General features: G+C 48.6%; 10 protein-coding genes across 10 annotated transcripts; 3 read left to right on the top strand and 7 right to left on the bottom strand.

Annotated features, from left to right (window-relative positions):
* Positions 1-461: 461 nt before the first annotated feature.
* On the bottom strand, positions 462-3478 carry BC939DRAFT_506280 (topoisomerase II-associated protein PAT1-domain-containing protein; the record flags this gene model as incomplete). The annotated part of the gene is made up of 9 exons (XM_051560768.1): positions 462-603; positions 699-1277; positions 1365-1716; positions 1807-2095; positions 2224-2549; positions 2642-2702; positions 2804-2886; positions 2990-3082; positions 3262-3478. 9 exons carry the CDS (start codon positions 3476-3478, stop codon positions 462-464), a joined length of 2142 nt encoding a protein of 713 aa, XP_051408762.1.
* A 441-nt stretch (positions 3479-3919) lies between these two features.
* Positions 3920-4373, top strand: BC939DRAFT_506281 (uncharacterized protein; the record flags this gene model as incomplete). Its single annotated transcript, XM_051560769.1, has 2 exons — positions 3920-4202; positions 4321-4373. The coding sequence occupies 2 exons, from the start codon at positions 3920-3922 to the stop codon at positions 4371-4373; spliced, it is 336 nt and encodes a 111-aa protein (XP_051408763.1).
* A 297-nt stretch (positions 4374-4670) lies between these two features.
* Positions 4671-5229, bottom strand: BC939DRAFT_495704 (uncharacterized protein; the record flags this gene model as incomplete). The annotated part of the gene is made up of 2 exons (XM_051559658.1): positions 5127-5229; positions 4671-4925 (listed from the first exon to the last, which is right to left on the bottom strand). The coding sequence occupies exons 1-2, from the start codon at positions 5172-5174 to the stop codon at positions 4671-4673; spliced, it is 303 nt and encodes a 100-aa protein (XP_051408764.1). The 5' UTR covers positions 5175-5229.
* Positions 5230-5462: 233 nt separating this feature from the next.
* BC939DRAFT_480105 (uncharacterized protein) lies at positions 5463-6427 on the top strand (the record flags this gene model as incomplete). The annotated part of the gene is made up of 3 exons (XM_051558910.1): positions 5463-5917; positions 6070-6114; positions 6259-6427. 3 exons carry the CDS (start codon positions 5463-5465, stop codon positions 6425-6427), a joined length of 669 nt encoding a protein of 222 aa, XP_051408765.1.
* A 335-nt stretch (positions 6428-6762) lies between these two features.
* On the bottom strand, positions 6763-10214 carry BC939DRAFT_506283 (uncharacterized protein; the record flags this gene model as incomplete). The annotated part of the gene is made up of 6 exons (XM_051560770.1): positions 6763-7957; positions 8048-8282; positions 8401-8549; positions 8651-8830; positions 8942-9054; positions 9186-10214. The coding sequence occupies 6 exons, from the start codon at positions 10212-10214 to the stop codon at positions 6763-6765; spliced, it is 2901 nt and encodes a 966-aa protein (XP_051408766.1).
* A 1569-nt stretch (positions 10215-11783) lies between these two features.
* Positions 11784-12676, bottom strand: BC939DRAFT_462045 (coiled-coil domain-containing protein 72). Its single transcript, XM_051557069.1, has 3 exons — positions 12557-12676; positions 12259-12346; positions 11784-12123 (listed from the first exon to the last, which is right to left on the bottom strand). The coding sequence occupies exons 1-3, from the start codon at positions 12626-12628 to the stop codon at positions 12089-12091; spliced, it is 195 nt and encodes a 64-aa protein (XP_051408767.1). The 5' UTR covers positions 12629-12676; the 3' UTR covers positions 11784-12088.
* Positions 12677-13110: 434 nt separating this feature from the next.
* Positions 13111-15265, top strand: BC939DRAFT_462049 (LETM1-like protein-domain-containing protein). The gene is made up of 4 exons (XM_051557070.1): positions 13111-13325; positions 13439-13905; positions 14009-14494; positions 14587-15265. The coding sequence occupies exons 1-4, from the start codon at positions 13247-13249 to the stop codon at positions 15253-15255; spliced, it is 1701 nt and encodes a 566-aa protein (XP_051408768.1). The 5' UTR covers positions 13111-13246; the 3' UTR covers positions 15256-15265.
* A 27-nt stretch (positions 15266-15292) lies between these two features.
* Positions 15293-17126, bottom strand: BC939DRAFT_462051 (uncharacterized protein). Its single transcript, XM_051557071.1, has 4 exons — positions 16994-17126; positions 16535-16606; positions 15824-16423; positions 15293-15690 (listed from the first exon to the last, which is right to left on the bottom strand). The coding sequence occupies exons 1-4, from the start codon at positions 17072-17074 to the stop codon at positions 15541-15543; spliced, it is 903 nt and encodes a 300-aa protein (XP_051408769.1). The 5' UTR covers positions 17075-17126; the 3' UTR covers positions 15293-15540.
* BC939DRAFT_462055 (uncharacterized protein) lies at positions 17127-19363 on the bottom strand. The gene is made up of 4 exons (XM_051557072.1): positions 18531-19363; positions 18224-18357; positions 17766-18120; positions 17127-17656 (listed from the first exon to the last, which is right to left on the bottom strand). The coding sequence occupies exons 1-4, from the start codon at positions 19251-19253 to the stop codon at positions 17366-17368; spliced, it is 1503 nt and encodes a 500-aa protein (XP_051408770.1). The 5' UTR covers positions 19254-19363; the 3' UTR covers positions 17127-17365.
* A 725-nt stretch (positions 19364-20088) lies between these two features.
* BC939DRAFT_462059 (uncharacterized protein) lies at positions 20089-21234 on the bottom strand. Its single transcript, XM_051557073.1, has 3 exons — positions 21030-21234; positions 20705-20858; positions 20089-20615 (listed from the first exon to the last, which is right to left on the bottom strand). Exons 1-3 carry the CDS (start codon positions 21043-21045, stop codon positions 20549-20551), a joined length of 237 nt encoding a protein of 78 aa, XP_051408771.1. The 5' UTR covers positions 21046-21234; the 3' UTR covers positions 20089-20548.
* Positions 21235-21906: the final 672 nt, after the last annotated feature.

The following is a 21906-nucleotide window of genomic DNA, read 5'->3' on the forward strand; positions in this document are numbered from 1 at the left end:
GCGATGCGTCTGCACATGTACCACTTCACACAAGACGTCCTCCAGCGGATCTGGCACCCAGGGACCTCAGGAACAGGGCCAGGCCCAGTAAAAGGATCAAGAAGCCATCCGTTACGCTTTCCGAGGATGGTCCAGTTCCTCATCAAGGACGAGTTTAAAGGCGGAGTCCGGATCAAAGCTGCGTCGCGAAAAGATCTTCTATTGGAAGGAACTCAAGGAATCCGGACACATGTTCAAAATAAATTTATAGAAATCCTGCATTCTTCTTCAATGGTCTATAGACAACATGGTTCCACAGTATTTTCTTGCGCACGCTCTCTTTTCTGTTGTTTTATTGTGTTGTAGCTGCGTTTGGTGGATGAAAAGTGAAATGGGTGTGTTTTCAACAGTGGGGGGGAGGGAGGGGTAGAGGTTAGTAAAATTTAGGTTCGGATTTGGGTTTAGATGTCTTGACTTCTAGTTTACATAGCAGGGACAGAAACTTGGGAGGCATCCAGGCCCAATGCATGCAAAAACAAGTTCACGTTCGCAATCCTCTGCGCGGCCTTCTCGGGGGTCGAACGCGATGTCTTTGCGGCAACTACATTCTCCAGTACTTGCTCCCTATAAAACAACGTCGGAAAAGATTCCCATACATTATCAGCCTCATGTTGACTCTCAAAGTGACCAAGCACAAACACTGCAAACCATTGCCATACCTGACTTCTGTAACAAGAACATGCTGCTGCTCCACAGAGGCACCGACAGCCATGGCAGCTAAGAAACGCCATACGTGCACATCCTCGGCCATTGTCGCCGTCGGCATGAACAGCGCCGAGAAATGCGTCTGCAACTGACTGAACAATCGGTTATAAAGCTCGTTCCACTGCTGAATCTCGCGCTCATCCGGAATTGGATAGTTGCCATGTCCTTGCTTCAAAATCTCTGCTCGGCTCAAGAACAACGTCAAGAACGCCAGACCAGGCTTGCTCCTTGCCACCCAAATCATGTTGTTGCGCTCAATAAACAACGCCAACAATCCGACCACGATTCTGAACGGCGCTTCCGAGACGAATCCGAGAAGTGGTGGCACAATCGTGTTCATGAACAGCTCAATCTCCTGATTTCCTTGAACGTCCGCATACACCTCCGACTTGCACACGTTCAGCGATTCAAAATTGGCGACGAGCATCGTCAAAAGCGTCAAGGTCTGCTCTGGCAGCAAATGGCGAAGAACACGCGGGATGACCTTCTTGCCCTTCGAGTAGTTCAAAATTGAAATGAATGGATGGGGGTGTCTAATTTCGTACAGCGAATGAAACGGTAAGTGTTCGTATCCCATGGTCATGAGGAAAATTACTGCCAAATCTGGAAGCACAACTTACACTTTGCCGATAGGGACAGTGATTCGGAGTTCGTTCCACATCTTGCGCGCAAGCTCACCGTATTCTTCGCTCCAACGCTGAATCGCCTCTCTGGCCAACTCCTCCTCGCCGAGTCGGGGAGGCGGTGGCAGCTGTCGTCGCTTCTGCTCCAGAGCCAGCACATATGTGTACACGTTCTCGATCCATCCCAACACCGTGTGCGATTTAGTGCTGACAGATCCAGGTGATGGCGGCTTGGGCGAGTTTCCTGCAGAGACATCGTTGGTAGAGCCGCGTTTTGAGACCTGCAACAACTGGCGAGGATTTAGCACAGAGTTGACAGCAATTTTTCCAAGAGCTCCCTCCACCGTAACTACAGAAAAATAGAAATGATCAATTAGGAAAAGCTGCCTCAGCATGAGCCCTTCCAATGAAGCGAGCATGATATAGTACTTATCCGTACCATTGGTGCGCTTGGGGTTACGCTTGGCATCGCTGACAATCCTCTGGACCTGCAACTGCATACGGTGCTCAGTGCGATCATTTCCTCGGTGTCTGTTATCGCTAGGTGCAGATCCGGAATTCATCACGTTGCCGGGAATACCCATCTGCTGGAGATGTCTGTTGCGGAGAGCCGTGTAGACCTGGCAGTAAAAGTCGTCTGCGTAGGGATCGTCTGTCACAAGCTGAGAAATCTGAATACGATTGATAAAGTCCTTGTCGCTCTGTGTCATCAAACCGTTGTGCTTGGCCTAAAGTGTCGTATCAGCAAAAAAACGATTTTGATCGGCAGAACAAAACGCTAGTTAGTCCTGCTAAAATGAGCTTGATGGCATTCATGACAGACTCCCGTACAAAAGAAAAAAAATGAACAACGTACGGTTTCGGCCTGCTTAGCCAGTCTCTCAGCGCGGCGCTTCTCCACACGGGCCCGCTTGGCCTCCTGCTCCGCAATCATTGCCTCAGAGTAAATGGGACGTCCTCCGTTGATGTTCATCAGAGCAGCCTCGACTTCCTCCAAACTCATCATCTTGCGTTCCTGGTGCATCTGCAACTGAGGTTGAGTACCGGCAGTCCTCAAAAGCTGAGCCTCGATCTCTTCCAAACTGGGTTGGTTGCCACCAAAAGCGCTGGGTCGCGAGAGAGCAAAGGTGCCCACGCCAAAGACAGGGTCGTGAGCAAATCCTGCATTTCGTCCGCCAAGATCTAATCGAGTCAAGGGTATATGTTAGTGATCCTAATCGTCGACACTGCATCGGTTCACGCCTGAAATAATACTCCTGTAGACTGTCACCTACCCATGCCCTTAGCTGAGGTGTTGCTGAAGGGACCCCAGATCGAGGATGCGGCATGCGAGGGCTACAGAGACGGTTCAAGAGAGTGCAGTGCATGTCAGTATTACGGTTACGAATCATTACGGTACAATACACAATTCCTGCGTCCCTAGTACTTGAATATACCTCAGGGAGACCCATCTTGAAGCTGTCTTGCTGCGCACTCCCATCATTCCCCCACAGCGAAGCAAACGACGAGCGACGGGCACCTATCCATTTTATTGCAGTATGAGAAACATATACATGTACACAGCCAGACCTTATCATCAGTGCTTATTTCATGGTGGCAAGTAGAGGCATACAAACACTTACCAGCATGCTCGTTCTGCTTAATGTATAACTCCTCTTCCTTCTTGAGAGCAGGGGCAATCTGACGAGTGTTGCTGGCAAAGTCAAAGTCGGTTCCTGTTATTGTCGATGTTTGTTGTGAAGAAAAAACAGAACGTTTGTGGCGGTTAGCCACCATTCCCTTCCTGGTCAGCTCAACCATTATAGGCAGAGATGAGCACTGGCAACCATTGCCATTCTGATCCAGGATTTGATTCAATCAGAATCAACACACTTGCCTTCGGCTTCAACAGCACCAAAGGTCTCGCTGTTGAGGTTGTCTCTGGTCTCCTCAAGACCATCCGCCAGATTGTCATAGGTCTCGCCATAGTCGTAAATCTCAAAGTCCTCGCCGGTCTCAAGGGCATACTTTTGGACCTGGCGGTCGAGCTCCTGCTGCTCTTCCAGGTTCAAGGCGATCTTACCGCCCTGGCGGCCGGGCATGACCGTGTCGAAGCCAAAGAAGTTGGACATGCTTCGTTTATCCTTGTTTGCCCTATGGCACCTGTGTCCTAGTGTCCTTTTGTCTTGGGTTGGTCGTAGGGTGGGCTGTCCAGTTAGTTGTGCGAGTTGGTTGTCGGCCTGTGTTTCTTTTTTTGTTTTCCTGAATACTGCGACCCTTGCTTTGACTGCGGGGGGGAAGAATCCTTCTGAACACTGATGCTTTGAAGGATGTAGAGGGGCAGACAAGAACGAGGACGGAAGTGTGGAAAGTGAACTGATGAAGCTAGACTAGCTGACCGCTGACGTCGACTGTCTTTTGGGTTTCGCGTGTCGCGCTTTTGGAAGCTGTGGAACAGGGGGGCAGGTCGATCGCATCTACTTGTTTGAATAACCCATTGCTTCCAACACTGCTTCATTCGCCACCGCCACCACCACTAAAGACCAGGACCAGGGCTGACCAGGATAGAAACGATGAGCGCACCACCACTGCCAACGGCCGCCGACGGTTACATCGACACCACTGCACCAATCGCCACACTCTCCCAACGGATATGGGACATCGACGAGGGCCTCTCTGACATCGAGTCGATCGACGGCGACTCTGACTTTTCGGAATTCTCCACCACTTCCTCGACATCAACCAGGGACATCGAGCGTGAATGGAACGAGAACCTGGAGCAGGGTCGACAGCTCTTTGCCATCGTCATCTTTCCCTTCGTCGGCCGCTGGCTCGGCAAGAAAGTATCCTACTGGAGTACGTACACACACCTTGCCTATGTCTGCCATCGCTATTATCATGTCAACCACGGGATGTTCAGGGACCAGAGTACTAAACTTATAACATCTAATGCTGTTTCTTTATCCTTCTGCAGTTTGGACAGCCTTCCTAAAACACCACTACAAGATCCGCGCAATAGGTGCCTGAGAAGTCATCCCCTAACCAGGCTTACCTGGGGGGAGAGGGGGAAAAGGAAGGGGGTTGTGGACGAGACCTGAGATCGATTCTTCAAAGGCATTCTTCCCCTCCCCCTCTATCGATACACACTCTTCCTTTTGCTCGGTCATGGACGTTGCTTCGAATTATCAGGATCAGATCGATACACACATCAATTGACCTTTGTACATTACAATGTTTCCAAGATAACACATACAAATATCGCGTTAGAAATAAAAGGGTACAGGATATCACATTTTATTCTACTCAGACAAGAAGTGCTATCTATTAGTGTCTATCGGTCGCTGTTCCGGGGCCAAGGATTGACTCAACAGCGAAAGCAATAGTATCAGAACAACGGCTGTCAAAAGCGCAGGTATAACAACAGACATAATAGGCAATTGGGACGGGGAGCTGGGACTTGCATCCAAGACAGTTGAGATTATCATCCGACTCGCTCTGCACACGGACATAGCCACTAAGAGTATAGGTCTTAAAGGCACCCGTGCACTTTCCAAAGGCATCGACATCGCCAATGTTGATCTAGACCGAGGCATGGTCCTTGGAAGAGATCGGACGGTTCGTCGCGGAACTGCAAACCACAGCCGAGGATCGTGTTGTCAGTAGTATTGCAACAGGGACAGTACAAGGATTAGAGCGATGATGTTATCAATCAGGTTCCTTGTAGAGAAAGGATACTGAACAAGCATAGCTGCGTGGATTTTAAAAAAGAACACGACATACCAGCTTGCGGAGAGTATAGGTCTCCTGGCTGACACTGGGTGCTTCCATAGCAATGATGTCGATCCAGTCGAGACGAGAAGCGATAAGGGAGAAGGGGTCAGTCTACAGGACCAACACGCCTTTTTGTGTACGATCTTATTCACTCACTCGCAACGACTAAGAGGAGAAAAAGACCATGCTCTTCCTCATCATATACCTTAAATCCAAACGCGACGGATCCTATAATTCCAAACACAGTGCGAATCATGGCCAAAGAACCCTTCAACTCCTCTCTCTTTCTTTTTTCTCTTTCAATACATACACACATTCTCTCTTCTCATTCAAATTCCATCAACAATGTTTTCCTCAGTCCGCACCTCATTTGCTTCTAACCTCTGCAAGAGTCACCCCTCGCTCAGGCGCGCAACGGGATCACCTCTCCAACGCTTCGCTGCCATTCGCTTCCAGTCCACCGAACAAGCCCACATCCGCGACAAAGGCTATCCCTTCCCTCTCTACTACCACCTCCTCCCATCCGACGCCTCCTCTTCCACCCTTATTCGTCCCCCTCCCACGCAATCTGATGGCCACCATGTGAGCTACGCTATCTCGTTCCTCCCGACCTTCCCACAGGATCCTCGCCAGGTCATTGGATTCCTAAAGGCAGACAAGAACACGTCCGCCAAGCCCAAGGTTGTCCCCGACAAGTTTGTAGAGAACGACGTCTTCAGCGATATGTTGCATAAGGTCATCAAGGAGCACTTGGTCAAGGACACCATGGTCGAGTCTGTTCTGCAGCAGCAGCTTGAAGGGTATTGTTCCGTCTTGCTCTTTTTTTTTTTTTTTTTTTTTTTTTTGCTTGAAAAGACCTGATCCAGTACAAAAGCGCTATGACTATGTCTTGACACCGCCCTATGGGTTTACTTTTTTTTTTTTTTACTTTTCTGTGTATCTCAATTGACAGGTGGACCCATATTGTTGACTATCGCAATCCTGCACCCTTTGGAAGGTGGGTATTGCGAGACATACTTTGCTAATTGGCAGCTGGCACCAAAAGAAAAAGAAAAAAAAAAAAAACCATCACACTGACGTTTTTGCGGTCATCACATTCCTCCGTATATATTTTTTAAATCACGTATAAAAAACTAAATAGGATCCCATTGCCAGAAGACATCTTTGGCAGTGTCCAGATCCGCGACGGAGTCATCCAGCCATCGACTTACCAGAGAATGCCGTCTCACCGGATCGTCACCATCAACGGACTCTTCCAATTGAGCGACTATCTGCATGACAAACTTGTCCATCATCTCAAGCACCTGTGAGACAAGAACACGTCAATTTAAACCCAAAATCAATGGACGCACAGACCATGGGATTTCTCAGCTGGACGCAACACAGTGCCTGTTCCTCTTTGTTCTTCACGTCTGTTGTATTCTGCGTTATTATGTGTATACAATTATAAATGGTCTTTAAACGCGCTAACTTGTATATAAAAATCAATTTCTTATAAAACATTGTGACAATAATAAAAGAACATTGCAAAGAGAAAGATAACGAAAGGATAGAGTGAAGAGTGTTTGGTACTAAGCATTTTAGATGAAATGCCACTGGGAATAAAGACGCAAGGACGAATTGAACAGTGTGGGTCGACCAGGGGTTATGCAGGAGGTGTTCGGGATCCAGATGAATCATCCTCACTGGGAACAAAGATCACCTTGACCTTGCCTTGCTCCGAGACCTGTGCAGCCTTCGTGGCAGGCTGACGACGCGACGACTCGCCTCGATTGGAATTGGTCGACCAGACAACGTTTCTCTTCCCGCCTTTCTTTCGATCCCTGCCTCCACTTGAACTGTCCTCCCCGCCTATTCCTGGTCCTGGTACGCCGTCCCCGGCTTGAACAGATGACTCTTGATCCGACTTTGAGGCTGTCGACAATAGTTTCGGTGCAGCACTGGCTATGTCGGCCAAGCTAAACTCTACAGCAGCGCGAGGAGCACGTCCTCCATTTCCTGTTGCGCCATTACCACCTCGACCATTCTTTTGTCGGCCGCCGCCATTGCCGCCCAAGGACTTTTTGTTGCGCGAAGTGGACGAAGATGATCCCGTGGAGCCTGGCTTCGACTGCTTGGCATTTCGAGATGACCCACCAGATCGAGACGAGTCACCAGCGCCGTCTTTTTCGTCGCCTTTGCCATGTTTGGACCGATTCCGCGACTGGGCGCGATTAGACTGGTCGTTAACCCTTCTGTAGGATGCGTTATCCTGATTAGATAACGACTTGCTCAAGCCTCCATGCTCCGCACCATATCCCCGACCTGATGATGATCCTGATCCTCTTCTGTTGTAATTCTGCTTACTGTTGCCAGTCGAATTCTTTTTCATGGAGGGCCTGGTGCCAATGTTGAGTGTCTCCATAACGGATATCTCGCCCACAGAGTCGTCGTCGTCATCGTCACCATAATCATCATCATAATAGTTATTCATAGTGCGATATCCATTAGCGTAACGCCGTCCAGGAGCGTAGTTGTGGATGATGGTGCCATTGCTGCCCTTCCGCGTGCTGCCATTGCTGTGGTAGTAGCTTGCGGGGAAGACAAATTGGGCGCAGCACTCGTTGAGGGAAACCTTTTTGTATAGAATTTCCAGGGCCCGCTTGAATTCCTCCTTCAAACCCTTGCTGCTGATCATGTCGGACGAGTTTCCGAGATTGCGGCTCGTATCAAATGGCTCCTCTACACAGAATAGCTTGTATTGCTTTCCAGGTAAATGCCATCCTTTGGATTCTTTGGTCAGATAACATCCCTCCCGCATAGAGACGACATAGTTGTCATAGTCAAACTCGATAGCAAATCTAAACGAGGAAAAATATACATCATTGTTAAGTGAGGGATCTGCCATTAAATTTGAAGTGGTTGTACTGCAGTAGTAAAGAGTTCCATACCTCCGGAAGAAGGCATAGAGCAACCCTCCCAACGTTTCCTTGTTAGGAAGTCCAAACCCCTCCAAGCTTTCTAGATCCTGGCAAAAAGACGTGTTGTTGCCATTGACGACCTGGTTGTCCTCGGAAAGAGCGTGCGGTATTTTGTGCAGTTTAGGCAGGATGGGCGGCGATCGCATCTGCAAGAAGTTGATAACGATGCAAATCCAGGTATATGTCGATATCGTGCCACCGTTAGCTAATTGCACGCACAATTAAAAAAAAAAAAAAGAGAGAACGTAAATCATTAGTCATTGCAACTAGTCCACTGTCCGACGTATCTTGACATCTTGACATTAGAGAGTACGGCTCCGTACCTGCATCATTCAAGACACGTCTCCGTGCCCAATGCTTGATGATCATGGCAAACGGTCGCACTCGAGGATCAATGGCCACATATGTCTTGATCATTTTTGTGTTCAGCAATCCCAGTGATGTGTTGATGTTCATGTCGCATGAAAGATGTCTAACAGCAGCAAGAAGAAGACATTACGTCAATAACCACTACGCAAAGGAAAATCTTCTCTCCCCTTTTCCATATCCATGTCTCGATTCAACCGCTCTTACAATTCAGGGTCCCACATTTTCACGATGGGGACCTTTGCTCGTGGCACGCAAAACACTTTCTGCATGCCATGTTTCCGAAACGCATTCGCCAACATTTGAACGTTCTTAAGTCCTGTCCAAGATGTAATAATGCAGATATCAACGTCGCTTGAACTCGTCCCCAAATCGTTGACGGTGGACCTAATGATTTGGCAGGTATGGAGTTTCAAATTGAACGTTGGCGTTAGCCATTGAACACTGAACCCGTAGTCAAGATGTGTTGTTCCCTAACTCGATGGTTACAAGGCTTACCCAAAAGGCTCCGCCTTAATATCCTGTCCTGGCCACTCTGCATGCAAGATGTTTTCAATCTTTTTGACCAGCCTTGTCCGTCGATCGTGACTCTCCGCTGTTGGCAAAAGACTCTAGTTCATTTAAGTCCCCCCCAGATTAAAAAAAGCATATTGTGTTAGATCAGGGTCGTTGAATGATAGCATAACATGAACATGTTATGTCGTATGATTGTGATGATTGTGAAGACGTGTCGTCATCATACCTCGAACAAATCCACCATTTCCATTGATAATTTAGCCTCGCACTCTGGGGCAAGAACAATAGGAAAGCGCTCATGAAGTCGTAAGCCGTCGGATCTGCGTGCTGTAGGAGTTCGGCCGGTGGGTTTAGGCGTTGATGCTTTCGGTACTGGCATAGGCGCAACTCCTGGCAAGAGTGTTGACCATGCAGACATTTTTGGGACTGGCGACGGCACGATTGGCTGAGGAGCTGGCATACTTGAGCCATCCTGCAAAGGTGCTGTTGCTGATTCAAAGCTGGCAATAGCGTCCTCGTTGTCCTGGTTGAATACGTCCTTTCGCTCGTTTGACGCCTCGCCCTTGTGCTCATTTGCATCACTTCTACCGGACTGGTTGACCGGTCCACTTATTGCTGACTCGGCTGTCGTCCTGAACTCGTAACCATTATCATCATTACTGTCGTCCATGCTCTCCTCTTCTTCGTCTTCTTCGTCCTCTTCCTGCTCGTTCATTAATAGGATCTTAACCGGAGACAACGGAGGCGTTGCGACTTGTGAAGGGGATATTGGCATGTGGCCGTTTGCCAATTCAAGTTGGATCTTCAAATTGTGCCGGTCAGCAATGTTCAGCCTTGAATCGAAAATGGTATCAGCGGCATGGTCCTTTGGGAATCGTGGCGTTGATTGCACAGTATCGGCAGTCTCGACAGAGAAGAAATCGATCCCACTCTCCGATTGCGAGTCCTCGAGGCTGGTGGGTGAATCTGGCCTAGGGTCCTGTGGGTACGAGTCCGATCCGTTTATCTGACAGAACTGCAGCCGTTGTCCTTGCTGTTGGTGGCCCAGCTCCAGGTCGTTTGGATTCCAATCCGATAAAGAAGAAAGATCTTGTGCCACCGACTCTACTTTCGAGTAACCGTTCAGAGAATTGGCGTGGTACTTTTGTAGAGCAGCAGGATTTCGGTCTTTACAGTTGGTGTGTTGCTCAGCCTGGTAATGGTTGGGAATGTCGATGTTGTGCTTGAGTTGGGCGGCGGTGTGGGGTCTAGGCATGGTATGATAAGTCGAAGGCTTGTCTATAGGGTTGTTGTTCTAGCTGTGTAGGCTGCGTAGGCTGTGTAGGCTGCGTAGGCTGTGTAGGCTGTTTGGATGGGTCAAGGAGTGGTAGTGGGGTATGTCGAGAGGAACACAGGGTGGCTGTTTGACCAGGCCAGTCTAAGAGAAGGATGAACAACTGAGGAAATGAGCAAGGGCGAGATCTCTAGAAGAAAGTAAGGAAAAAAGAAGAGTGGGGAAGAATGGGAGAAGGAGAGAAGGAGGGAAGGAAGGAAGGAAGAAAGGAAGGAAGGGAAGTCGGAATGGAGAAGGAGGGGGATGGATGAGATGCAAAGAGATGTATGCAGTGTAATAAGGTATGTTTCTGCAAATACGACTGTTTGGTGGCAAAAGAAAAGAAAGGGTCCTTTCGCTGGAGGAGGAGGGAATGTTTGTCACGAACAGAGGAGAAGAGAGGAGTGGATGCCAAAGGTCGGGTGAGAATGAGAGTAATGGGAGGAGGAAAGGAAAGGAAAGGAGGAAAGAAAAGAAAAGGAAGGGAAAGGAAAGGAGAGGAGAGGGAGGGGTGCTCAACAGACCGGTGAGGGACGTGAAGGCGCTTTTGGATGGTGCTCTCTCTCTCTCTCGGCCGTTGTATGCGACTAATGTGTATCAAAATAAAAATGCGCTTTCTCTTTTGGGCGCAAGCAGAAGAGCATGCATGGCAAGGGGGAAAGAGACACTCACTCTGCCTGTGCAAATGCAATTAAACGCTCTTTATGCACGCACACAAATACATTCCTTCCCTTCCCCCCATCCTCATCTTCGCCTTCATCTTCACATTCATTCCTGGCAGCAAGTCGACTCACCTTCTTTTCTATTTCGCGCGAATGAAGGAGGATTGTGTTTTTTTTTTAGTAGTAAGTATTATGCGGTCCACTGCTAATCGAAAAATACTCTCTAAAAAAAATTCGTTTGTTTACGAGTGTGGAGAGACTGATGTGAACGGGGTCCATCAAATATTGACCGTCCCAGGTCTGGGGGCACCTCTGTGGCAGACCAGATGCTTTGCCCAATCTGTCTATTCTGTCTATCCTCAATACAATGGCCATTGTTATTACGATACACATCTATCCAAGGCACGGAGAGGGCTCTGAATGCACCATCGCGATGGATCGTATCTGTGAACGATTTCGGAAACATCCTCCACATCTGCGTCTTCGTCTGCTTTCTGAGACATTGCTTCCCCCACATGTGCCAGTTAGACCTGAACTGAAGTAAGAGCGGGTTCACGATGACAAAGCAGGCGTCGTTGACATGGATCATGGACATAGAACAACAAATAGAGCCTTACAGAGCTTCACACATCCTGCTTCTCAGCTGCAAACACACCTGTTCGTCGTTCTGTTTACTTAATCCTGTCTTGTAGCGACCATAAACCATGCATATACGCGCATCATGCCATATAACACCATTATAGCTGTAAACAGGCAGTGGTCTTTGTTGAGGAAGGGTCGATGCTCTCAGCATGACACACATACAAGCGTACTCCAAACAAAACATACACACACATACACACGCCTTTTCATTCTAGCTCTGGCATGAGATCGATCGTATTAGACTGCCATGTATATCGAATCAATCGACTCTTCTGCTCGTATACAAGCTCTGGACACAATCGTTCCAAACAATAATGGAGAATTGAAATCATCCGATGACAACTCAAGTCCACAGAACTGTTCGCGCAAACACATTGCATGCCGTTAATTTGCTTCCATGAGGTACAAACATCCTGAAAACTGAAACGCCCTTTCATTCCCTGTTGACGAAAATAAAGAACGCCGTATTTATTGTTGTTCTGCTGCCGCTTTCGTGTAATGTCAAACGTCAGTTTACTTCTTTCCGCTCTTCTTGATGCCACCGCCAACTATTCGACACCAATGAAATAATATATTAAAAAATAAAAAAACAGCCATAATAAAGATAATAAAAAGTTAGCAATTGAGTAGCTTCCATTGATTGTTGACGTCCAAGACGATATAAAGACGATATAATCACTCACCAAGAGGGCCCTTGCCAGCAGCCTTCTGTTGCATCTCCTTCAGCTTGGTTTGCTCCTCCTTCAGTCTGGCCTTGTAAGCGAGGTCCTCCTATTCCATCCGAAGAAAAAACAATAACAACAACAACAAACGCACACGCAAAAAGAAAAACATAAACAAGACTTGTCAGCAACATTTCATCTCAAAGCACACACACACTTAGCACGAGGTCCAGCTCTAGTCGCCCCAGAGACAGGAATCGATCTGACAAAGAGAATCCACAATCTGGTCAAAACCAAGAAAACCCAGGCCTAGACTCACCTCGTCCAAATCGACGGCCTTCTTCTTGGGTGCCTTCAAGGGCTTGGCTTTTCCTCCAGCACGTCCAGACATGGTAGCTTGATGTTGTTTGTGAAGAGAGAGTGAGATGCTACCCCAATCCCCTACTGCGGTTTGTTTTGTTCCCTGGTTCAATCACGTGTAGTCTATTCTGAGCGTATTTTTTTCAACTCTCTTACTGTACACGACCCTCGCCCTCCTCCTTCGCCCTTTTTTTCTTTCGAGGGTCTCTCACTGAAGGACATTTTCCTAGGCAACCCCAACCAACGATGGCCCCGCTTGATATCCACTGCATGGCCCAGCCTTCTGAAACGCTTAAAGAAAATGGATCTGAAACCGGTGTAACGCACATTAACCCTGTTTATTCATCACAGCGATCTACGCCCATGAAGATGTCGTTCAATCTCGATCGGAATATCCGAGTACTTGGACTCCCTGGAGTAAATCACGCATTTCAATCGGACCGGACACGCGTAAATGTTCTAGTTCACACTATCTTCCTCATTCGCTCCTGTCCTCACTGGCTCCGGCTCTTTAACCCTCACCGCTCCTCGACCCCCAACGGCCTGCTCTAGCTCTACCCCAAGTGCACACCCTCCGTCCCTTCCCTTTAGCGCCTCTTACATAATCCTTCTGGGTCAAATCTGGTGGAGAAGAGCCAACTCCTGGAAAATGCGCCATGCAACATCTCCCTCTGTGAGCTTTACCGTCCATGCATCCTTCGAAAGAAAGCTTATCTCGAATATGAATGGTAGGATCCCCTAATATTCATCTTGCTCCTCAACATCGATATCGATCCTGACACACCGTGGATTATTGATCGATCAATTAGACTGGCTCATCTAACTCAATCGCTTCATGCAGATCCAAGCAGCGCTAGGGGATTTTTCTACACCTCTGCTCTCCACAGGAACATCGGAATGCCCTACTATTTTCATTACAAAGTCTACGCAATGCAATCCCATACTCACAAAGGACTCCAAAGGTCGGCCATTCTACATCCAGCCCGTGCACTCTTCCCTCGACGCGTCCTCTCGAGCCGCCCACCGTTACATGCAGCAGAAGCACAACCAATGGTCACAAAGTCGACCGCCTACAACAAAACATTAGCCTCGATAGGTGCGCAAATCGCAAGGGTCGGTGCCACCAAGCACACCAACGGCGCTGGCGCTGGTGTGCAGTCCAGGCCATCGATTTGGGAGAGGGTCAAGGAAGAGTCCGGACACTATTGGGATGGAACAAAATTGCTCGGGAAAGAAATCAAGATCTCTGCAAAACTCGCAAACCGCCTGCTGTATGGCAACCAACTCACAAGGCGCGAGCAGCGTCAGGTAAGTATCGATTGATTATCTTTCTTTTAGCTCCACAGACGAATGTTATATTCCATGACACGTCCTATAACCCCCGCTTCCATTAATTCAACATGACACCTAGTTGAAACGAACCACAGGTGATCTCCTTCGCCTGATTCCCTTCTCAGTCTTTATCATCGTCCCCTTCATGGAATTCCTCCTCCCCTTCGCTCTAAAGTTCTTCCCCAGCATGCTACCCTCAATCTTCGAGGACTCCCTCTCAAGAGAACAAAAGGAACGGAAACTCCTTAGCATGCGACTCGAAATGTCCAGGTTCCTACAGGAGACCCTCGGAGAATCCGCCGTCCCTGCTGGCTCAGACCGTGCCGTGGCCCTGAAGGAATTCGGAGACTTTTTCAGAAAGCTCCGCACGACAGGCGACCAAGCACCCACGGACGAGCTACTTCGTGTTGCCAGATTGTTCACGAACGAGGTGACACTCGACAACCTCGCGAGACCTCAACTCGTCTCCATAGCTCGGTACATGAACCTGAATACGTTCGGGACTGACAGTCTCTTGAGGTACCAGATCCGTAACAGTATGAACGCCATCAAGAAGGACGATCAGGTAAGAAGAAATATGTTTTTTTGCCACCTCCACTTTGTTCAGACGTGCTAAAAAAGATGATTCCTTTTTTTTTTTTTTTTTTTTAACAATAGTTAGTCATGTTAGAAGGCATCGACTCTCTTACCCCCAACGAATTGCTCGCAGTATGTCAATACCGCGCCATCCACACCAAAGGCCTTTCCACACCCCGTCTCCGCAACGAACTCGCCCAATGGCTCGACCTTCACCTCACCCACACCATCCCCTCCTCGCTCCTAATCCTCTCCCGCGCGTTCTCGTTCTCGGACTCGGACATTGCAGGGACGCCCACGCTGCCGATCGAGGCCCTCCAGGCCACCCTATCCTCCTTGCCAGACACCCTTCTGGTCCAGACTGAATTTTACGCCTCTGAACCCGATGGTGCGGCTACTCCTAGTCAGAAGCTCGAGATCCTGGAGCAGCAGGAAGAGTTGATTGCGGATGAAAAGACCCAGCAGGAAAGAGAATTGAATGTCAAAGAAATGATACTGGACAATCAGAAAATGAACGCGCAAGAAGAAAAAGAAGAAGAGAGAGGCGCTCGTTCGACAGCGCAGCGACTGTTGGAATTGCATGAAGCCCTGAGAATCATGCCTTCTCGATCTGAAGTGAGGGAACAGTGTGAATCACAAGGCCGAAACAAAGACGATGTAGAGTTCATAGAATTGAGTGCCGACACCACCACCACCACCGCCACCACCACCACTACAGGAGCAGGTAGTCAACCACGAGTATCACTGTAAAAATAGCGGCTGAAATCCAATGGAAATAGAAATGAACGCGTTATCCTACATATCAGTTATTGACTATTGACTATTGACAACATTCTGCTTCGCCCTGATATGGCAAGAAGCAGAAGATTTTTTTATATATTCAAGAAAGTCGCGTAGTGCAAGCTGCTGGTGTAATATTCTCCTCGCCTCCTCAAAGTTGTAAAAGCCGTCTCCTACTGAATAACAACTCCCCATTCGTCTCGCAATATCGTCCTATTCTTCCCCCCTCCTCCACCGGTACCAACCGCAGCACCTCTATTCGTTTCGGCTGTTGCGGTACAAGGCCTCCTGGGTGACGGAGAGCTCATCAATCTCCGGTGCAACATCGGACAAAATCTCCTGTGCCTCCTTGTAGAACGAGAGCTGAGCAGCAACCAAGTCGGCCAAGTTTCGGAGAGGCTCGGGCTAAAAAAAAACAAAAAACAAATAGAACAATGGGCAGCAACGGTCAAGGAAGAAGAAAAAAAATTAATTAATAAAGAATGAAAACATATATCATTCGAACTTTTTTACAGGCCCTTGCCAAGACACAACTTACGTTTTCAAGAACGGTCTTCATAAGAGTAGTCGCCTCCTCAACAGCCGCAACAAACAAGTCCTCGGCCTGCTCAACCTCCACACGAGTAGCCTCTGACCTCTCAGGCCTGGCAGTCTTGTACTGAGCCTTCGCCGAGTCCAACGACAAGCGCGCATTCTGCACATTGCGTCTTGCCTTCATCGCAAATCCAATCTGCGTGTTCAACGTCGTTCCAAAAGGCTGCACAAACTTCGTCGTGATCTCCTGGTCCATCTTCAGACGGAAATCCCCAATCTTCTCTTGGACCGTCGCAAACTTGAACAGCGCCGAACCCATTGGCTCCTCCAGTCCTAATTGCTCTGATCCCTCAAAGCTCGCGCGAGAGAGCGCGTGCGCAAGAGTCTTTGGTGGAGCCGACTCCTTGCGCTCCTCCAGGGCCGCGGCCTCGGACGCTGCCTTTTCCGCGGGGGAAAGTGCGACCGACTGGATCCTGTCCGTCACAGTACGGCCGAAATCTCCGAGGGTCTCCTGAAGTTGCGCTGGGTAGTCGTACGACGAGTTCTGGTAGGTGCGGGTGACACGGAGGAGGTTGTTGTGCATGTTGCGGAGAGCATCAACGCGCTATTTTCAAGAGTGACAAGACATTCATTCGTGTCAATATTATGAGTTCAGATAACCGTCGATATGGTTATCGCTTATTGCATGTGCACATTATCATGAGTCGTCTGTTACCTTCTCCAAGTCCTTGTACTCCTGGGGAAGTTCAGTAATATCCTCGGCAGTTCCCATCTTTTCTTGGGCGAACTAGAAGCATTCAAAGTGTCGAAACGGGGTACCTGGTCAGTAACTACTCCAGCAAGAAGCACTCTTCGACTGCGCCTGGAGTCGCACCATCGCAGAGTGGGTGGCTGCGCTGCATGCCCAGATAAGGTGGAAGGCCGCGTGCTAGTTCGCTGGTTCTCTTCCTTTGAACCAGTACATATGACGTGCGGCGTGTGCTCGTAAGTGTCAACGTATATCTCATTGGCGGTCCTGCGTCCTGTATTCTACTTCATGCTTCCCAGCAACGACCGTCTTGAGCGTTGTCTCCGGGAAGGAAGGCGCGCGTCCTGCCAAGAAGAGTCTAAAGGCTTCTCCATCACTTTGTTGCCTTAAGCATCGAACAGACATCCAAGTAACGAGAATCCCTACCTGCTTGACCTGACCAAACTGCTTGTTGAGCTTGGCAGCAAGAGGGTTCAGCTGCTGTGAGAATGCCTTGAACTGGTCCATGATGAAGTGATGGCGACGGTGATGGTGTAGTGGAGTTGATGAAGAGTACAGAAATAGGGCAAATAGGGCGATGAGCGTTCTGGGTCTTTTGCTCCTTATCGGGCATTCAATTGATTTTTACTGCGTCTACTCCCACGCGCACTTGCTACGGCCGCGCCCACAAACATTCGACTTGGGTCCCGCGCATCTAAATCGTTGGGAGAATGACGTCGTTTGCGCCAGCTTGGAGTTCTTTATTCTTCAAGTTTGAATACCATTGTACGAATGGACAGCGGCAATTGTGCAGGAGACTCAATCGTTCTTCTTGTCCGTCTCGCTCTTGACTTCTTTCGTCTTCAAGAAGTCCCGCTCCTGCTGCTCTTGGTGCTTCGCTTCGATGTGTTCATGCGCCAGTTGATTCGCTACCACGGCAGAGGAAACTTCCGCTGCAAGTTTGTTCAGTTGCTTCTCGTACTGCTTGCTGAAGACTTCCATGTAGTAGCACGCGCCATTCCAGACACTGGCGGTGAACAGACCGACCAGGAAACCCGTGTTGAGCTTAAAGTTACGATAAAGCACCAGCGCAAACAAACATGTCACGAACTATAATAAGGTCAAATAAAAAACAATGTTAGGATGGCTGCAATGATGAAGATAACGGTGATCCTGCGACCCAATAGACCACAAGAGGGGCAAACCACTATCGACTTACGGTATAAATCAATTGGAGGCCCATAAAAGTGATAATGCTGTACTTTTCGCCAAAGGTATGTGCAGCCTTCGAGATGGCGCCTCCTTTGGGATCGTTCAGCAGCCAGGTGTAGGACGTTACGCGCTTTCCTGCCTCAATCTTTTCCCTCTGCCTCACGACCACGAAGACATAATAGGCGATCTGCCATGCGAGGTAGAGCGTAATGGCTGACTTGAGAGACGATGCTGTAGGCAAGACGTCCATGCCCTCCAATGCTGCAAAACGAGCATGGTTGGGATCTGGGTACAGCCATCGGACAGTGTACAATGTGATCGGTGGACTCATGTGGATGAAAACACTGGTGACCTTATCCAAGCTATTGAAGGGGGGGTTGATCCAAGCAAAAAGCTCATATCCGGTTAACCAAACTGCATAATGCGCTCCAAGCATGAAAGTAAACAAAGCGGGGCTTCCTTTACCTATGTAGGACAAGACTGTTGCGCCAAGTAACGATGGCAAAGGCGAGGGGTCCATGCGACAGCAACCAGACCGCTCCAAAGAGGGCCTGTGATTGAGGAAAAACGTAGAGATAAATGATCACGACGACATTTACCTACGCGGGGGTTAAGAAATATAAATAAGGGTTCATATGATTATCATTCACTCATGTATGTCCGCGAAAAAGAGAGCATGACGATATTATATAACCATCCGCGTGCATATGATGTGCCATATCCGTGGCTCTGAGACGACCACCGTAGCAAATGACACGCCGTTAGTACTTACGAAATAGCACATGTCGAGCAGGAAAAAGTGCCAGCTCTTCTTCTTGTACAAAATATAGCGGACGGCTATCAGGGTCACGGACTGAAGTGTGTGGATAAAAGGTATCCACTCGGGGTATTGAGCGACCAGCCAAGGGGTGCAACAGCTCCCAAGCATCCCCAGGGTGAATGCAACCTTGTCCATGAAGCGTACGACACTCGCTTTCTTCATGCTCTTCTTGAAGACCGCCATGGACGTGTCTATCTGCGATTTGAGGTTATTGGTGGTATTGTCGACCTGGTCGCGGATCTGGCGCTTTGTTGTCCCGACATGGTGGCGTAACTGATGTGTTGTCTTGTTGAGATCTGAGCGTAGGTTCCGGTAAACCTGGTTGGCGAGGACGGGCAACTCTGTCAGATCCTCCTCGAGGTTCTGCGAGATAAATGCGTCGAGACTGAAAGAAAGCTGTGTAAAGATATTGGGCATCAGACTGGGGCCCAATGCGGGGCTCGCAGGCTCGGAGAGGATGGCAGGGTCGGTCGAATGGGCGTCCTCATATGTATATTCGCCTGGTTCTGGTGCGGAGATGGACCGCTCGAGAGGCAGGGCCTCGGTGTCGGACATGTTTGCGGGTGCGTGATTATGAATGTCCTTTGTGGTGGCAGTGTTGTCGCGTGGCTGGGTGTCTGAGCCGTGTTCTTGGTGGGGGTCGTTGTCGCGTAGGTGTGGTTGTGTCGCGGTCATTCAGGATGGAATGAAGAAAAGCGGATGAGACCGAGATGCGTGGAGTGAAAAAGAGAGGAGAGGGGGGTGCGACTGGCCCCTCTGACCCAATTGGGAAGCCGCTACGTTGGGCCACAAACACATGCGGATGTGAAAATGAAAATGTCAGGGTGCGTTGTCCAATGTGCGTCATTTTGCCACCAAAATGCAGCGTCCAGCCTTTTCTGGAAGCCCAGACAACCTTGACTGAGCGCATGATGACATCTGCCCTCTGCGGACAAAACTGCTCCAGGCTGTGTCCCTGTGTGTCCCTGTGTCCCTGACTACTACTATTTTGGGCTCCCTTGGGCCCTATCGCGCAATGGATCAATTGGGCAGACACTCATCTTCCCATGTTTAGTTATGCATGAGCGTAGGATAACCACCTTAAAAAAGAGTCGTGCTTTGACACCCTCAAACAAGTCAAGTCAGGTCCTTGATTCATCCCTGCTGTTCGTCCGCACCTCAATAATCGTTTCCAGGACACGATAGCGGCAGCAGCGTGCATGTAATAAAAGAAAGAAATCGACTGCACGTATTTTTGCTGTGCCTGCCACTGGGCTCCACTTTCTTCAAAGTGTATGTTTCTCTGGCCTCAAAAAAAAAAAATGCCCGCACAGCTGCTGTGTCGGCTGCATTATCCAAGTGAAATAGTCTGGATTAGTTTTTTTTTTTCTAAAGATAACACTTGTTCCCAAGAAGGGCACATTGGACTCGACAAAGTTAATGCGCGCACACATAAGACGGACAAATTCGAAATCGGAAGCTGCCAATGGGACGAAAGCCAATAAGATCAATTATCAGTCAACAGGGCCAATCCCAGAGGGTTCGAGCACGGCACCAGAGGTATAGCACCACCATCGTCATTTACAGAACACCAGTAAATTGAAACAAATGAAAAGAAAAGACAACAGCGCCTGCCTCCTTGAACCTCACGACGGACTTTTTCATTTTTGAGACACCACAAACGATGATGATTCCCCCAGAATGGCTCCCCAATAAGAACAACCTCCGTTTCTCCTCGGAGTAATATAGACTGGCCGTGCTTAAATTTTGGTCTTTTGGCGCGAGTGAGCCTATGCTGAAACAGCCACCACCGCCACGTTGACAAGATGGACAATTTCATAAGCTCCTCGAGGACCAAACCTTCTTTCCAACGGTTAAGAGAAGAGGCCATCCTGACCAGACTCTTTACTGTTAAACCTCAAGACCAACATACCTCATCGACTTTGGTCTTTTAACTTGAGAGATACATTGCGTCTTGAGCAACTAACCATTCACAAGTGAGGCCTGCAGCACCCGTTGTTTGTTATCACAGCAACAGAGTGACACATTTGCACGAGCGTAAGGCTACACACAAACACTTGGTCCAAGAAATGAAAGGAAAGCCAAGAGCCTGACCCAAATGTGCTTTTCATCTATGCCGTCGGCAGGGTATGTACCGATTTGCACAGACAAAAATAAGGAAAAGCCCTGTGAGTGGACACCTCGGCAAATCGAATGCCGGTACCTGAATGGGAACACATGAATGACCCCGGAAGATTATTCCTGCAAGAGTTAAGGATACAATGGACAGGAACATAAAAGGTAAGGTCCGTTGCAATTATTCTTCCGTTCAATTACGTTTGGAGTGGTGATCTTTTCCCCCCACCCTCCCAGCATTTCTACGTACGCGAATGGGTGGACACGGATTTACGTTATTCATATCACTCCGACCGTAAGCGACTAGACAATTGTATTTTTGACGTGGATACATAGAGGTTATACAGCCCATATGGGGCACCACACGCCCTGTGCGGACGGACCGCTCTGCACCAATTGCGGCCTGGACTTCTCCCTTTGATTGCCAATCGTGATGCGGTAAGCAAATGTAGCAATCAGCAGCACCAGCATCAACAGCAGGTACTCGTCCCCCCCACCTGTTTCTGGAAATAAAGCATTTCGGTCAGGTTCCTTATCATGCAAGAAAATATCAGGCACTCTTCCTTTAGAGGCATCGAACAATTTTCCTGGCCTCCCCGCATGTGCCCCAGTCCGTCGTTAATCTATTTTTTGAAGACAACGTATCCACTCTCAATACGCGAATCAACCATATTGTCTCTAGACGACTAAGGTGGATAAGCTCTTATTTAAGAAATATCAGAAGGATCCATTTTTCTAAACGGTGTCAGGGGGAGACATTTTCTCGAGTATCTGGAAACAAGTGTCTCGTTCTTACCAGAGCGTCCAAAAAAAAAAAAAAAAAAAAAAAAAATGAAGTATAAAAGAAAAGATATGAGTGGTTCCAGTCGCGCGCGACAGATGATATGGGTCCTGTCTCCAGGGAACTCAAAAGCAGGCGTGGCGGGGTTTACATTTTCAATTTTCTACGCGTCTTCGCCTCGCAGTCTGTACTTTGGAAATAAACTTCCTTGTAATCTTGTCCGCTGTAAACTCTGTCAACCAGGCACCTCTCCTTACTGCACACTTTATTCGACACCATGATAATATCGAATGTCAAGACTCCTGTCTGTTCTATTTGAAAGACAAAGGTGTCTGGGTAACAGCACCCCTTGCCTTGATTTTAATCCAGTCCCCCGTCCTGTGCGTCCCTGAGAGCCGTTTGAAGTTCTACTTTGAGGAGCAAGGACAGAAT

The sequence above is a fragment of the Gamsiella multidivaricata genome, assembly GCF_025024155.1.
Source record: "Gamsiella multidivaricata strain RSA 2152 chromosome Unknown BC939scaffold_69, whole genome shotgun sequence".
NCBI classification, from domain to species: Eukaryota; Fungi; Mortierellomycota; class Mortierellomycetes; order Mortierellales; family Mortierellaceae; genus Gamsiella; species Gamsiella multidivaricata.

Excerpts from the sequence above, each read along its gene's own strand:
- BC939DRAFT_462045 (XM_051557069.1), bottom strand. The coding sequence starts at position 12,628 with ATGTCTGGACGTGCTGGAGGAAAAGCCAAGCCCTTGAAGGCACCCAAG. Across the intron at positions 12,347-12,556 it reads AGGCCGTCGATTTGGACGAG|GAGGACCTCGCTTACAAGGC; the intron begins GTGAGTCTAGGC and ends CGGATGGAATAG. Across the intron at positions 12,124-12,258 it reads TGCTGGCAAGGGCCCTCTTG|TTGGCGGTGGCATCAAGAAG; the intron begins GTGAGTGATTAT and ends GGTGTCGAATAG.
- BC939DRAFT_462049 (XM_051557070.1), top strand. The coding sequence starts at position 13,247 with ATGCGCCATGCAACATCTCCCTCTGTGAGCTTTACCGTCCATGCATCC. Across the intron at positions 13,326-13,438 it reads GCTTATCTCGAATATGAATG|ATCCAAGCAGCGCTAGGGGA; the intron begins GTAGGATCCCCT and ends CGCTTCATGCAG. Across the intron at positions 13,906-14,008 it reads CAAGGCGCGAGCAGCGTCAG|TTGAAACGAACCACAGGTGA; the intron begins GTAAGTATCGAT and ends CATGACACCTAG.
- BC939DRAFT_462051 (XM_051557071.1), bottom strand. The coding sequence starts at position 17,074 with ATGGACCAGTTCAAGGCATTCTCACAGCAGCTGAACCCTCTTGCTGCC. Across the intron at positions 16,607-16,993 it reads AGTTTGGTCAGGTCAAGCAG|TTCGCCCAAGAAAAGATGGG; the intron begins GTAGGGATTCTC and ends GAATGCTTCTAG. Across the intron at positions 16,424-16,534 it reads AGTACAAGGACTTGGAGAAG|CGCGTTGATGCTCTCCGCAA; the intron begins GTAACAGACGAC and ends TCTTGAAAATAG.
- BC939DRAFT_462055 (XM_051557072.1), bottom strand. The coding sequence starts at position 19,253 with ATGACCGCGACACAACCACACCTACGCGACAACGACCCCCACCAAGAA. Across the intron at positions 18,358-18,530 it reads TGCTCGACATGTGCTATTTC|GTAAATGTCGTCGTGATCAT; the intron begins GTAAGTACTAAC and ends ACCCCCGCGTAG. Across the intron at positions 17,657-17,765 it reads GCCTCCAATTGATTTATACC|TTCGTGACATGTTTGTTTGC; the intron begins GTAAGTCGATAG and ends ACCTTATTATAG.
- BC939DRAFT_462059 (XM_051557073.1), bottom strand. Across the intron at positions 20,616-20,704 it reads TGTGCAAATCGGTACATACC|GCTCGTGCAAATGTGTCACT; the intron begins CTGCCGACGGCA and ends GTGTAGCCTTAC.